Source organism: Mustela lutreola, chromosome 17 (assembly GCF_030435805.1).
Source record: "Mustela lutreola isolate mMusLut2 chromosome 17, mMusLut2.pri, whole genome shotgun sequence".
Classification (NCBI taxonomy): domain Eukaryota; kingdom Metazoa; phylum Chordata; class Mammalia; order Carnivora; family Mustelidae; genus Mustela; species Mustela lutreola.
This window is the reverse complement of record NC_081306.1, coordinates 20740152-20753463: the sequence shown is the minus strand read 5'-3', so window position 1 is coordinate 20753463 and position 13312 is coordinate 20740152. Positions and strand designations below refer to the sequence as shown.

The window sequence follows — 13312 nt, the reverse complement described above, 5'->3', positions numbered from 1 at the left end:
TTCAAGACCAATGCTTGCTCTGGGTGATCACGTATGCCCAAAGTGCCTCAAGAAACAGAACAATGCTCTGGTGTCACAAACACCTGCTCTTAGGCGAGGCGCAGGACGCATCTGCTCGGAGTCAGCTATGAAGGTGGGAAGCGCCAACCTGACTGGTCGATGCTGACCTTTACTCACTTAAGCCCAGGAGAGCAGGGCCCCCCATGCTGCTCACGCTGTCACAGCTCCCACCCCGCCTCACCTGCCCTTGTCACCTCATTTGAGAATCTTAGTTGCCAACATGTGTGGATGTCAAAACCTATTTTTTCTGCCACTCTCTTCACCACCACCACAACTTATGCCTCGAGCAAGGCTTCAGGGACCAGAAAGTACCCTACTTCCCACAACTTTGCTGGGTTCTGGCTCCTATCAGACTCTCTCTCTCTGAGTTCTGGGCCCCTACCAGCACTGTCGCTGCTGAGCAAGCCTTCAACCACAGATCCAACCTAAGCACAGTACCCCAACCCCCCGACCCCCCAGTGGCTTCTGTTCCTGTTTGGTCTAGAGAGAGAAAGGACACGTATGTGCAAACAATGCACCCCAGCAGCACCACTGCCAAATTCACTGTCCGGCGAGCTCTGTCTGGCAATCCTGTGTTGTCGCCACCTTCCCATCCCCGCCCCACACCATGCTGCTCCCTCTGCTGCTGCCTCACCCCTAACCGGCCGCTTCTCAGGAAGCCCAGCAATGGGGATCATGCTCCATGCCAAGAACTCAAAGGGTCAGCAGGCAATACTTCTGCTTCTGTGCCCCCTCCCCTTCCGAGAACACGTGACCCTCAACTCTTTCCTCCTATGCCCAGGGAAAAGAACTATCAAAAAAAAAAAGTTCTAGACCTAACACTATCAATTTTGAATTTCAACGTCCCCGACTAATACTAACCAAGTGGGGGGCTGCCACAACTGTGTGTCCTGTCCCAGGAGCAGCATCTCAGCAGGCCACTTAGACTGGCCCTTTCCTCATCCCATGGTGCAGCTTCTTGTACAGGAGGCCCTTCTCTATTTAGGTCAAGTTTCCAATTCCTACTTCCTGTCCGAGTTGTTGCTGAGTCTCCTAACTACTTTCCCAACTAGAAATCAAAGTCATTTCCTCGCCTGGTAAATCCACCTCATAGATCCAGGATGATCTTTACCTAAGGGAAACCAACAAAGTCCCTCAAAGCCTCCCCAGCACATTCAGGAAGAAATGTACAGGTCGACAAACGAACACTGTACGTGGCCCTTCACCCAGGGCCCCTGCTTGCTCGCCCCTTGGGGCACCACCCCTGCTCCCGACCCACCAAGCCCTCGAGCTGACCTGCATTGTCACTGAACATCCTGCGTTCATTCGCTTTTTTGTGCTGAGAATGCTCTGCCCTCCCCTCCCCAACCTGCTGTCAGACGAGTGTCCCCTTCCACAGGATGCCACTCAGCACAGGCCAGGGCCCTCCATCTCTGGAGCACCTGTGTGTGCTGTGATCCCATCTGTGTACTTCCTACCGTCGACACCTAGTATTACAAGGTACTGATTCTGAAACTGAAGTCAAACTGCAAAGCCACGCAGGGGGACATTGCGTGAAATGGGACACGGGACAACGAGGAGAGACCATCCACTGGTCATGAACGATCCGGGTGGAGCCTGGAGCCCCCGCAGGGAGTGTGCCCTCCCTACCACGGGGCACTGCTGCTGGGAAACCCTAAGTGAGCTCCCAGGAGGAAAGTTCAGTTTCAAAATGAGGCCCTGGTCCTCCACTCCTGCTGCCTGTCTTCCCAGAGCTGGGTGTCGGGGACAGAGGGAAGGATGACCTGTTTCTCGGCACTCACACTTCCAGTGGCGCTGGAGCCCGTGCTCACCCCCCAGAACACAGATGGGCATGGATGCACACTGGGTGCTCTCAGGGTTTGGCTTCGGGGGCCTGGAGGGACCGCCGTATGGAGACAGCTCTGCGGCCTCGGCTACGGACGATCGCAAAGTAAACCTGGCAAATGAGGTGCCCTCACTGATGCCCGTTCCTGATCTTTCGAGAGTCGCTCCTACAAGGTTTTCTTTCTGAATTTTCCCTTTAAGTGAGATGAGCTACTCCGCCTAATCTTCCTACTTTTAGTCTCTGAAAAGTCACACTGAACACTAAGCGGCTTCAGTAACAATGGCGACCAGCTTTCCAGAGAGGTTCTGACACAACCAGAACCTCCACCTCGTCTTACCAAGGTTAAAATTCAGTAACTGGAGAACACGCTACAGGGACATATGTGTTTGGTTTGAGTCAAAAAAGAATCCGTATCGGAAATAAAGTCATAAAAAAAATCCCACCCAGGGCAACATTATTTCCAGGGTCCCAACAGCGCCTTCTCCTGCAGCCCAGTCACAAGGAGGGAGTTTCCTGACCAGAAATTAAAATCCTAAAGTCAGAAAGTAATCACGGTCTACTCACGGTTCAGGATCTAAGGTATCATTTTTCTTCTTTTCAAACTGATCCTTTGAAATTGTCCTTGTTTAAAAGAAAAGAAAAAAGAGAAACGTGAATTAACTAAAATTATCTGCTGAGTCTAAAATACATGGTCTGTGGGGTATTATTTTGTAACTAGTTTTTCAAATAAAAAGTAAATAATGGTCAGCTGAAATCTCAAGTAGAATAATGACAGCATGAACGCACACAGTCTCTCTCCGCAGAAAGTGCCACCCTCTGTTTTTCTCTATCTGCCATGGGATATTTCCTTCCAACTACCACCAGCATGTATTCTGAGATCCAAACCAATACATTTTCAATCAAATCTGTATGGTGAATGGTTCCTGTATCTGATGGACAATTGGTGTAATCAATTCTTCTAATTGCAACGAATCAGATGACACAAAATCAGCATCTACTAGGGAGTATTTTATTTATTCTTAGAGGACCGAGGACCTGGTTTCTAAACTGTCCTCTTGTTATGATCAGTGTATACAGAAATTACTTCTGATTCGCAGAACTGTACAATCCAATTATCAATCACATAATTGGACCAAATAACTAAGATTACAAGGGATATAAAAATAAATTAAGTACGTAGAATTTCAGGCATTTCAGTTTATGTGCCTCCTAAGTGGCTACGGTTCGTTCTGCTTTTGGGGGAAGTAAACGTGAAGGCCAGAGACCACGTCCGAGACTGCTGGAAGCTTCTCCGGTGGGAGAACCCTCCTGCCTGTGGGGACAGTCCCACCAGCAGACTTCCCAGCAGGCCAGGGAACACGGCAGAGCCAGGAGAAAAGAGACAACCACAAAACGCTGGTAGTCCTAGGCAGACATGGTGGCTGGCAGGTCTTTGGTGTCTCAAGCAAATAAAGGACTTGACCATTCAACCGATGGACGTGCTCTTTCTGGCCACAGTCTGACCATGTGCCCACTCAAAGGTGAACTCAGTGAAGGAATCAATGAACCAACTCAAGCCTGGGCAGGCCGTAGCCAGTGAGTAAGAGCCACCACTCCAGCAAGGGAGGGGCCATGTTTCCACTCCAGGGTCTCGCTGTCTGTGTTCTAGGGTAGGCTCTGCAGCAGACGGGACAAAGGCTTCAGTGGAAGACGGAATGAAGGCTGAAGATGGGGTATGCACACAAGATTCATTTCTCGCTCTTGCCAGTTCTGTCAAAAGGGAGATCTGCTTTCTGAGGTGTAACTGAAAATCTGTAACTTCCCCCAATGGAGGAGGACCACTGCTAGGAAAAGGCAAGTGTTTCATAGGCAGACATGGAGCAAGGTCGAGAGAGACCAGAGAACCGTGGTGGGGGCTCCAGCATCATGGTCTCAGAAGGAGGGAGAATGTGGAAATGGCCCTGGTGTTGAGCTAAACAGCTACCTTCCAATGTGTGCATGTGGGCGTAGCGAGTTTGAGAAAATGCACCACGTACAAGTCAGAACAGCGGAGGTGCTTCCCTTTTAATCATGGGCAGGAGGGAAAAAACAATTACGAGTCAACCCCGAGAAAAATGACAGGATGGTACTTACGTTTGAGGCTGTGAAGGGTCGTCACCCAGGGTAACATTCTCCCCCTGGATCTCTGTGAAACACTTCTCACAGAAATGATACCTGTCAGCAAGAAGGCCATACTTGGGTGAACTGGTCCATCATAACACACAGCCACCCAAGCAACGAAGCCACCAATCAGAGCAGGGCAGATCACCACGACGAAGGGGGGGCGTTGTTGGTTGATTGATGGGTCAGTGAGGACAATGGAAGGAACAGGGGCAGGTGGGGAAGGGCAGGATTAGAGAACAGGGAAGGGAACAGATAGCACAGACAGAGAGGTAAGACGCAAACACCGAGACAACACAGAGCAGAAAGCCAAGGCAAAGCTTGATTAGCATTCGGTCTCACTGCACACATCACAGGCCATCATCGCTAACAACGGCTGGGCTCGGGCCAGCTCCGAGATGCAAACGTTTTCAAGGAGTTGTTAATACTAGAATTGCAAGGAGCCTCAATTTAGGAGTTTGACTTTTGTTATTACTTAGAGAAAATCAAATATAACTCCAGGGTTTGCGATGGAAAAAAATTCACTTTTGAACAAAATAGTCTGACAAAGGCCTTAAAAAAGCAATTATTTTTCAAAACAGCAAATTTATGCTTGACAGCAATTCACAGATTTTATTTGTGGTAGTAAGCCAGATCTTTAAGGTACTAAAAATGTTGAGCACACAGAATGGGTTTTAATTTTTTCTTGTTATTTTTTCATGTTAATCACTTAGTTAATTGGGTTATAATACAAATGAAACCAAATCCATATTCTAGACAAACATTTAACAGAAATGCAGTCGGGGTCAAAGACTTTCCAGCCATTTATCAGTACGAATGTACAGGAAAAAAAGCTGAGATATATTGTATGAATAATACAATATATGCAAATCCACGAACAATCTTAAAAGACTTTTAAAATTCAATTCTAAGCTTTGGTTTAAACTTTTTGGTAATGGGACCAATCGTTCACCAATCTGAGATCCTTAGTGATTAACTGCTCTGACTTGGTGACAATCCAAGTTAAGCAAATTTAGAGAGTTGATCTTTAAAGCACAATCTGCATTTGAGAAATTATCCATCACCCCAATTTCTGGAAAGATAACATGGAGCCTGGGCTCAAAGTACCAAATATGAACAATTAAAAACTATTAAATGTTTGGAAAGGACACGCATGAGGAATCAACAAAAACGCAGGCTGATGCTGCATAAAACAAGACGGGCACACAGGAATGCTGCAAAAACAAGCCGAATGGAGGTGAATTATACGAGCGGAGAGGAGTGTAAGGTAGTGGCAGCAGCACAATCAAATGCAGTTTTAGTGCTCAAAACTAAGTCTACAAGATGCCACGAGGATTAGTGTTAGACACTGGGACGAGACTCGGAGCGCCACGCCGCACGGACACCCGCAGGGCACACGGCAGCTCACAGGCTCACTCACGCACGCGCACACACGGCTGCAAAGGATGGAGGCTCAGGCCTGCCCGGCCGTCTGTCTCCGTTACTGCTCGGGTCAGTCCCCCTCAAGGTCTAATTCTAGTCTGAGTTAAACACACTGAGCATTTGTCTGCTGTACTTCTCTGACTAAACACACAGAGTCTGTTAAAAGCACGAAAGTTTAGAGCATGCATCCATCTCAAAATGATCTGATCTTTTAGCCCGTGGAGGAGGAACACAACAGATTCACTGTGGGTAGCAACTTGGTTAATGAAAGTTTCTTCTGGGACCAGGTTATTGGGGATGATTCAATCAATGAATTCTGCCAAGATTAAAAACTCTGACCAGGAACAGATAAATCCTGCTGTTTAAAAATATCTGTATCTAGACGTTCTTCTCCTGAATCAACGGGCTATTTGCTATTTTGTAAATATTCATGTGTAGCCTTGAAATTATGTAGTAAAAAGAATTTCCAGGTGCAGGAGGGCATGACCATCACTTGCACGAAAGAATTAAAAATACAGAAATCATAAACCAAATCAGGGGTGACCACGGCAATATGCACAAGAGACATCCCCCTCAACACCGAGTGTCTCCCTTTTGAAAATAAAACTTGGACTTAAATGTTCCAATTCATTTTATGACCAAACGTATAGCCATTGCAGGTAAGCCAAAAGCTGAACTCCCCTGGAAACAAAATCACTATGATAATTACACGGGAGGCCAAAAGGCTTTAAAATCCTGGACAAACTCAGCTTTTATTTGAGTAGAATATCAAGGCCAGGAACATCCAGGAAACAAGAATCATAAGCCCACCATTTTCTAGTGGTGGAAACCGACCCAGAACGGAACACTGATGGCTCAAGGGCAGGCCCTGCAGCGGTGGAAGCCCATGTTCTCCGGGTATAACTAGCTCTCTTCTGTGAAGAACCTCAGGGTCAGAAAGTGGGAGGCAAGGAGAGAACTAAGCCGCTCTAGTGCTTGTCCCACATCAAGCAGAGACATGGGAGAATCCAAACTGCTGGGGTCTGAGAGGCAGTGGGAAAGCCCCAGGCCTCCCTGCAGCGCCCTCCTGAGAGGTGGCGGCAGTCTGGAGAAGGGGCACAGCGACCCACTGGTCAAGTCTGCTGAAACTGCCTTGGTAATCAGTGGGGGGACAGACAGGAATGCTAGATTGCTCCCACATGATTACCTAGTCCAAACTTTATTCACCATAAAGATACAGAACAGTTCAGAAAGTCACTTTCCAATCTTAAGAGCCTTGCTAACATCAGCCTTGTGTGGAGGAAGCGACCGGATGAATACGGACTTGCAAAGGAGAAACACTTCACATAATCTGATGGTGATGACGTGCGCCTGGTGCCTGAAGTTAATACAGTGTGACTGCACAGCTCGTCTCTAAGGGTAACTTCATGTATGGAGTAAATTTTCAAATGCAGATTGTTTTAAGTACCATGTCACTATATACAAATAACTGGGATAGCTGAAGATAGCATCTGGAAAATCTATAAAGCAGTTTTCCCAACGTGAGCTACTTTCAAATTTTCAAAGCATGTAAACAAGTGAAAATGTACTCATATGCTAGTATTAAGTTTCACTTGTTCAAATGGTCTGTAGGACTTTCTCCTGTTTGAAATGCCCAAACAGTTTAGGACTGTAAGTGCCAAAACAGGTACTCCTGAGAACACCGGTGTTCCCAAGCAGTCATAGATGCGAACAGAAGTGTAGCCATTAGGATGATCCTCATAGTGAGGCCACTGCTTTCTTAGCACCACGACCTGTTCATCTCGCCAAGTACGGTGTTCTGGGAAGCACGCCTTATAAGATTCAGCTAGGGAGCAGTATCCCTCCACTTTAAAAACGTATCGTTAATAGAAAAAAACTCCTTTATGTCTCTACTTGTAAGGAAAATATATTACTTTTGTTGAATAAAGATAAAATTCTACAAAACTAAAACTGGACATTTCAGAGCTTTCAAAACAACCCTGTGTTTGTACTCCACGCATAACCTTCTGTCAGAGAGTAGCCGTGTGGCCTGATCCTATCAGCTCTATTTAAATTAACTGCTCTCCACTTAAAAAATGGCCAAAATCTGTGTTAATCAGCAAAGGCAGGGTCTCAACAGACCTGGGGACAGTGAAAAGGCCCCAAAACGTAAGAAATGGCAGCAAACAACCTGCTGTCTGTTCTTCCCTCTAGACCCAAACCACGCTGGGCGTCCAGTAGCATTCCTGAAAAACAGGAATTAAAATCTGTTCTCTTGAAGTTTCTGAACTTTATTTTACTTGGCCCATAAAAGTTCCCAAAGTGAATTCCTGTTTGTTATTTCATGGAAACTGACAACTAAGGTTGTCAGGGAAGGTGTCACACTTGATACGTTATGGGATGTGCTGGACAACACGGGGCTAAAACTCACTGGTGGGACCAGAACCCCCAGAACAGCACATGTCACTACAAGAGCGACTCGATCATGAAGGACTGTGGTATTATTTTAAACGCTCCCATCGACAGAAGGGACACTATGATAGGAACTAAGTTTCAGGCACAGGGGCACAGACGACATTCCTGTACCCACAGAACTAGCACCGGCATCTCACGCTGCCACGGGGCCAGGACGAGTGGGCTGGGCAGGGTTTGGAAATCTTTCCTTGAGACACTTTTAAGTCAATGGTTCTTTCCCTCTCTCTGGTTTTTTAAGTAGGATTTTGATGGGAGTTACTAACTGTCATAAATATGATATTTAAAAAAAAAAATGCAAGTACTTTAAAAGTGTAATCAGAAGACAAATATTTCAAAACTCCAAATTATTTAGGCCTGTGAACATACCTCTGCACAAAAAAAAGGCCCTTTACTTAACTTCCTCAAAATGAGGACATGTGCATATAGTCACTATAAGCACACAAGATCAAGTTATAAAAACATCAAACCCTAATGCTGACATCTAATAATTGAACCTAAAGAGGAAGTAGAGGCACAAAGCGGCACCTTGGTCACATACATTTCACTGCCTGTTCCTAACATGGAGGCAAAGTGACTGAATGTGCTCAGACTGACCACCTGTGCCTCCAGGCACAACACCCTCATGCTCTGGCAACATGGAGCCACTTGGAGCAACAGATACAACTAAACTTGATTTTCACCCCTATCCCACCCCACCCCGCCACCAAACTGTGGGGGTCGTTTCTGTATGGCAAATGAGCAACAGAAAATATTACTTTCATGCTATTCTGCTTAAGACAGGAGATTCATCCATCTCTACATTTCAAGAAATGGCAAAGATTTCTCGAGGACACCTCCCACTCATAAAACCCTGAGACGGCCATCCTGTGACAGGGGAGTTCATGTGGAACTCAACTAGAACACTCATTCTGTGTTGTGCTATTAATTAAAAAAAAATTCTCTAAGTCTAAAGCTTTAAGTACTTTTTTAGATAAATTACCACTAATTCAAGCCTTCCATCAGACCGTCCAGGCCAAGTTATCTGGGCAAATACTTATATAAAAGTAGTAAATACAATGTATCCACTTTACTAAGATCTTCAAAAAGGTAAGTCAACCTTGACTAGACTCATCTCCAGACTCTTATGTGGTTACGTTTTTGGAAGGACCACAGCTGAAGAATGAATGCTCCTGATTCAAGTGGTACAGCGAGCAGTTTCGAGCTTAAATTTTTAAACTGTAAAAGCGTGCTTTAAAATTAAGAGGCAGTGGGCCTATCCGAGTGACTAAGCTGCCCTGAAACTGTGGCCCATTTCATTAGAACTTTAGAAAAGAAATAATGTACCCAGGCTACGATCAGATGAACACACCTTGCCCTAGGACGTTCCTTATGTCCTGTAACTCGGGACACTGGCTCGGTGCTTACCTATTCTGATAGCTGTAGTAGGCAGCGTCACGAGGAATTGTGCACAGCTGCTTCCCGTAGCAGCACAAAGTCTGTGGGGAAAACTCATACTGCAAAAACAAAGGAGAAAATACTAAAAATATATCCCAGTTACTGTCACATCATGTTCTAGTTCACTACAGAGAAGTCAGATTCAGATGGTAAAATATCTGTTAGTACACGGTATAGTTTTCTAACAATCTTCACAGCTATTCAGAGACATTTCTGGATTCGATGTGACAGAAATAGTTGCCAAGGACACTTATTACAGGTTGATAAACGGATGCAGGGGCAGCCAAAGGCATAACCCAAGGTCTCCCCCAGTAAGCACCTCTAGCTTTGATCGTCCGTTACACGGCCTCAGGCAATCAACTGTCTTTCCAAAAGCCTAGACCCCATCTGGGTCCTTCCCAGCACATAGATATGGCTAAAATGTTGAGTCTATCATGTCACCATCATACCCTCTCTGGCTGGATTAACCAGGGAAGTTCACTTTCCAGAAAAAGTTTAAACTGTACCTTGCGTCCACAGCAATATCCAAGGGACTGCATGACGGGGTCAATCTCTTGCTCGAAGACCTCTGCAAGTTTACTGCAGAACTTATAGACCCGGGACGTCTTACGATTATAGAGCCAGGCGTTGTTGAACATAAGCCAGACGTCGTCCACGTACTGCCAGGGCTCTTGGTACTGCCCTGTATCCAGCTTCCTCTTGATGGTGGAAAGGTCCATGGGATTTTTCACAATGTCAAAATAATCCTTAAAGACAAAACAGTCTCAGTCTAGGGGATGCCCTAAACACCAAAGCCAGCCTTATGGAGCAGGTTTACCTTAAAAACAAAGTATAAATAATCATCCCCAGAACAACTTCCATTTTTAATAGTAATAAGTGGGAACTGAAGAGAAAACAGTCTCTGACCTTCCTCTGCTTTTATTATCTACTGTAATTAGTATTATCAAGTATGACCAAATGATTTCAAAGGCAAAAGTTAAGGCATCAATATATTATTTAATAAAAGAATGAGTTAAAAACACGTTTTTTAATATACAATTTTATGCATTTTAATCCACTGAATTAAAATGGTAAGCACATTTATCAGACACATTTTCTAGAGATTTACTCTTGGTCCTGGCAAACAAGAAGAAATTCCAAGACAAACACAAGAACAGAAACAAAAATAGTGACACTGCTCAACGGAAACCTGTGGGGTCGCCATGGCCCTTAACAGATGCCCCAGAGATCCCAGAACGAGACGCACGTGCTTTCTAACTGGTGTCTGCTGGTTCTTCAAACCTCCCTTTCAGACAAAGGCTCACATGAAGCCTCAGATAGATGGCAGGGCTTTGGAGGCCAAGTGCTAAGGCAAGCGGGCAGCCACCCCAGCCACGGACCCCCAGGGCTGACAAAAAGGTGGGGAAACACACGTTCCAGCCAATGAGCCAAAGGTGTATTACTGCTTTGACAGAGAAGTTTTTTTTTCTAGGAGAAAAAATCTTCAAAACCCAATTTTCAGAGATAAAACATGGATATTCTCAGGATCGCTGGTAAGGCTTTCTTTTCACTGCATTAACTTACCGGAATTCCTAGGAGCTGGGGGTCTACAGGCTGCCGGAAAGGTAGAGACTCCGGGTCCTGTCGATACAGCGCTTCGAGCGTTGGCATAAGAGCCTGGCGTAATTCCTCCGGCTTGAAGACTATGGTCAGAAAACATCGGGAAGTGACGCTGCTTACGAGGCACTCAGACCCCTTGACCACCACATTTCAGATGGAAGCCTGGGCAGCTTCCAGAAGGCCCCGATCACCTCCATTCCACTGCCCCCCCCCCCACCCCCGGCCGTGCAGCTCCCAAGGGTCCTCATTTACCGCAGAGGCTTTGGGCATTCTTAAGCTGCGACCCAGCGCCTCTGACAGCACCAGAACAGTAGAGCTGGGAAACTGCTTCTACGTCAGCAGGCTACATGCCGCATGGACAGGTCTGCTTCTCCAGTAACGGGTTTCTGACATTACAACCGCATTGGAACAGAAAATGAAGCTAATTCCCAAATCTGCTTCCTTGATCCAATGAGTGGTAACAAAGCCATTTCACTGGAAGGGGGCCTTTCTCCCTCTGGTGAAATTTGTCTATCCCTGGACAAAGTAAACTCAGACACCTGGGACAAAGAGTTTTGTATTATAACCTCACAAATGGACATAGTAACAGAGAAACAAAACCAAGTATTTCCCCCAAAACTTGTGAATCGTTCCCTCCACCCCGCAGCCACTCCATTTCCCACTAAACTTTTTTCCCCCAGTACAAGGATAAACACAGGCTGCCAGCCAAATACATTCGAGACGACACATTCATATAAAACCCAAGCAGCTTTACTGGCCGGGGGAAACGTGCAGAACCTATGAAGGAGAGAGGCAGGTCAGCGTGTGGCCCTTGTGTTCCCTGCATCCCACTTTGGAGCTGGGACCACTGGGGGCCGGTGAGCAGATGGGCCCCGCGGGAGCCTCACAAAACACATACACATCCTGCCTTCAGCAAGCACCTTTTCTTCTATTCTGTTTCTACACTAATGGAATAGCATTTTCTTTGAATAACTCTTTCTGAGAAAATAACTCTTTAATCAATAGCTTTTTCTTTTTTCTTAGATCAGGGTCAGCAAACTTGGACCCACTGGCCCAAGCTGGCCAGCCACCTGCCTCTGCATAGCTTGTGAGCTAAGATTGGTTTCTGTGGTGCTTCATGGTTGGGAAAAAAAGAATATTTCATGATACATGAAATGACATGTTAGTCTCCAAAAATCAAGGTTTGTCAGGAGGCAGTTATGCACCTTTGCTCACATACTGTCTGCCTTCACACCACCGAACAGAGGAGCTGCCCTAGAGGCCTCCTGGAGCACGGAGCCCGAGGGGAGAGAGCCGGCTCCTCCCGGAGCGCGAGCCAAGCCTGCTGCAGAGGCACACTTTCTCCCAGCGGCCATCTCCCATGCAGCTCACCGTGGTCAGTCGCTCGTTATGCACTACATGTTTGCTGAAAACCCCTATGGCTGAGGAAAAAGCAGCTCCTAACCCATCTTTAGGCAGCGGCCTGATGTAAAATCACATCCTCAGTCACACTCACCCTTACCCTATTTCAAGGGCTCAGGAGCTACACGCGGCTGGGGACAACCACAGAGAGCACAGACAGGTGACATTCCTGTCCTCACACCAAGTCCTAGCACTGCTCCAGGCTCTTTCTTGGGTCTGTGCCATCAATGAAGTTTACTTCCATAACATAAAACGACTTTCATGATAACACACGGCCATCATTCGCCTGGTCCACGGGGACGACGTTGGCACCAATGGCCAAAGGAACCACGAAGAAAGTCACTCGCGCCGCAGCACAACATGGGCAGCGGCACCAAGGCCACCTTAGCTGTCACCGTGCTCTCAAACCCTGGCTATGTGTCTGGATATTGCACGATCACATGGGAAGCTGGCACCGGGCAGCCCTGCTGCGTGCACTGGCGATCCTGCGAGGAAGAGCTCGAGCGTGCACAGTGAGCGGACACGGCTGCCTTCCTGCACAAGCACGCGAGACTGGGCAGGCTGGTCAGACCAGCTGCGGTTCTTCAGATCCGGGCACACGGCAGACATTTCCCCAAGAAGCAACACAGTGGGCCAGTTACACCAAGGACAAGTGACAGTATTTGTTGCCAGTGATAAAGTTTGGACTTATAATAAAATTTGAATTTGGAGGGGCGCCTGGGTGGCTCAGGGGGTTGAAGCCTCTGCTTTCGGCTCAGGTCGTGATCTCAGGGTCCTGGGATTGAGCCCCGCATCAGGCTCTCTGCTCCTCAGGAGAGCCTGCTTCGTCCTTTCTCTCTGCCTGCCTCTCTGCCTACTTGTGGTCTCTGTCAAATAAATAAATAAAATCTTTTAAAAAAAAAATTATAAAAAATTGGAATTGGAGAACTTGAATCTGTTGCATGAGTTTGACCACTTCCCCAAATTTCCAAGACTTTC

At 46.6% G+C, this 13312-nt stretch overlaps 1 protein-coding gene across 2 annotated transcripts in view; it reads right to left on the bottom strand.

The window, feature by feature from the left end:
- CREBBP (CREB binding protein) overlaps positions 1-13312 on the bottom strand; it is a 124812-nt gene that overhangs the window by 15976 nt on the left and 95524 nt on the right. For both annotated transcript variants that reach the window (XM_059155206.1, XM_059155208.1), the window contains 5 exons: positions 10898-11016; positions 9841-10080; positions 9305-9393; positions 3998-4078; positions 2450-2506 (listed from right to left, as the gene is read on the bottom strand). In XM_059155206.1, the coding sequence (XP_059011189.1) occupies positions 2450-2506; positions 3998-4078; positions 9305-9393; positions 9841-10080; positions 10898-11016 (586 nt within the window). The remainder of the gene's footprint in view (positions 1-2449; positions 2507-3997; positions 4079-9304; positions 9394-9840; positions 10081-10897; positions 11017-13312) is intronic.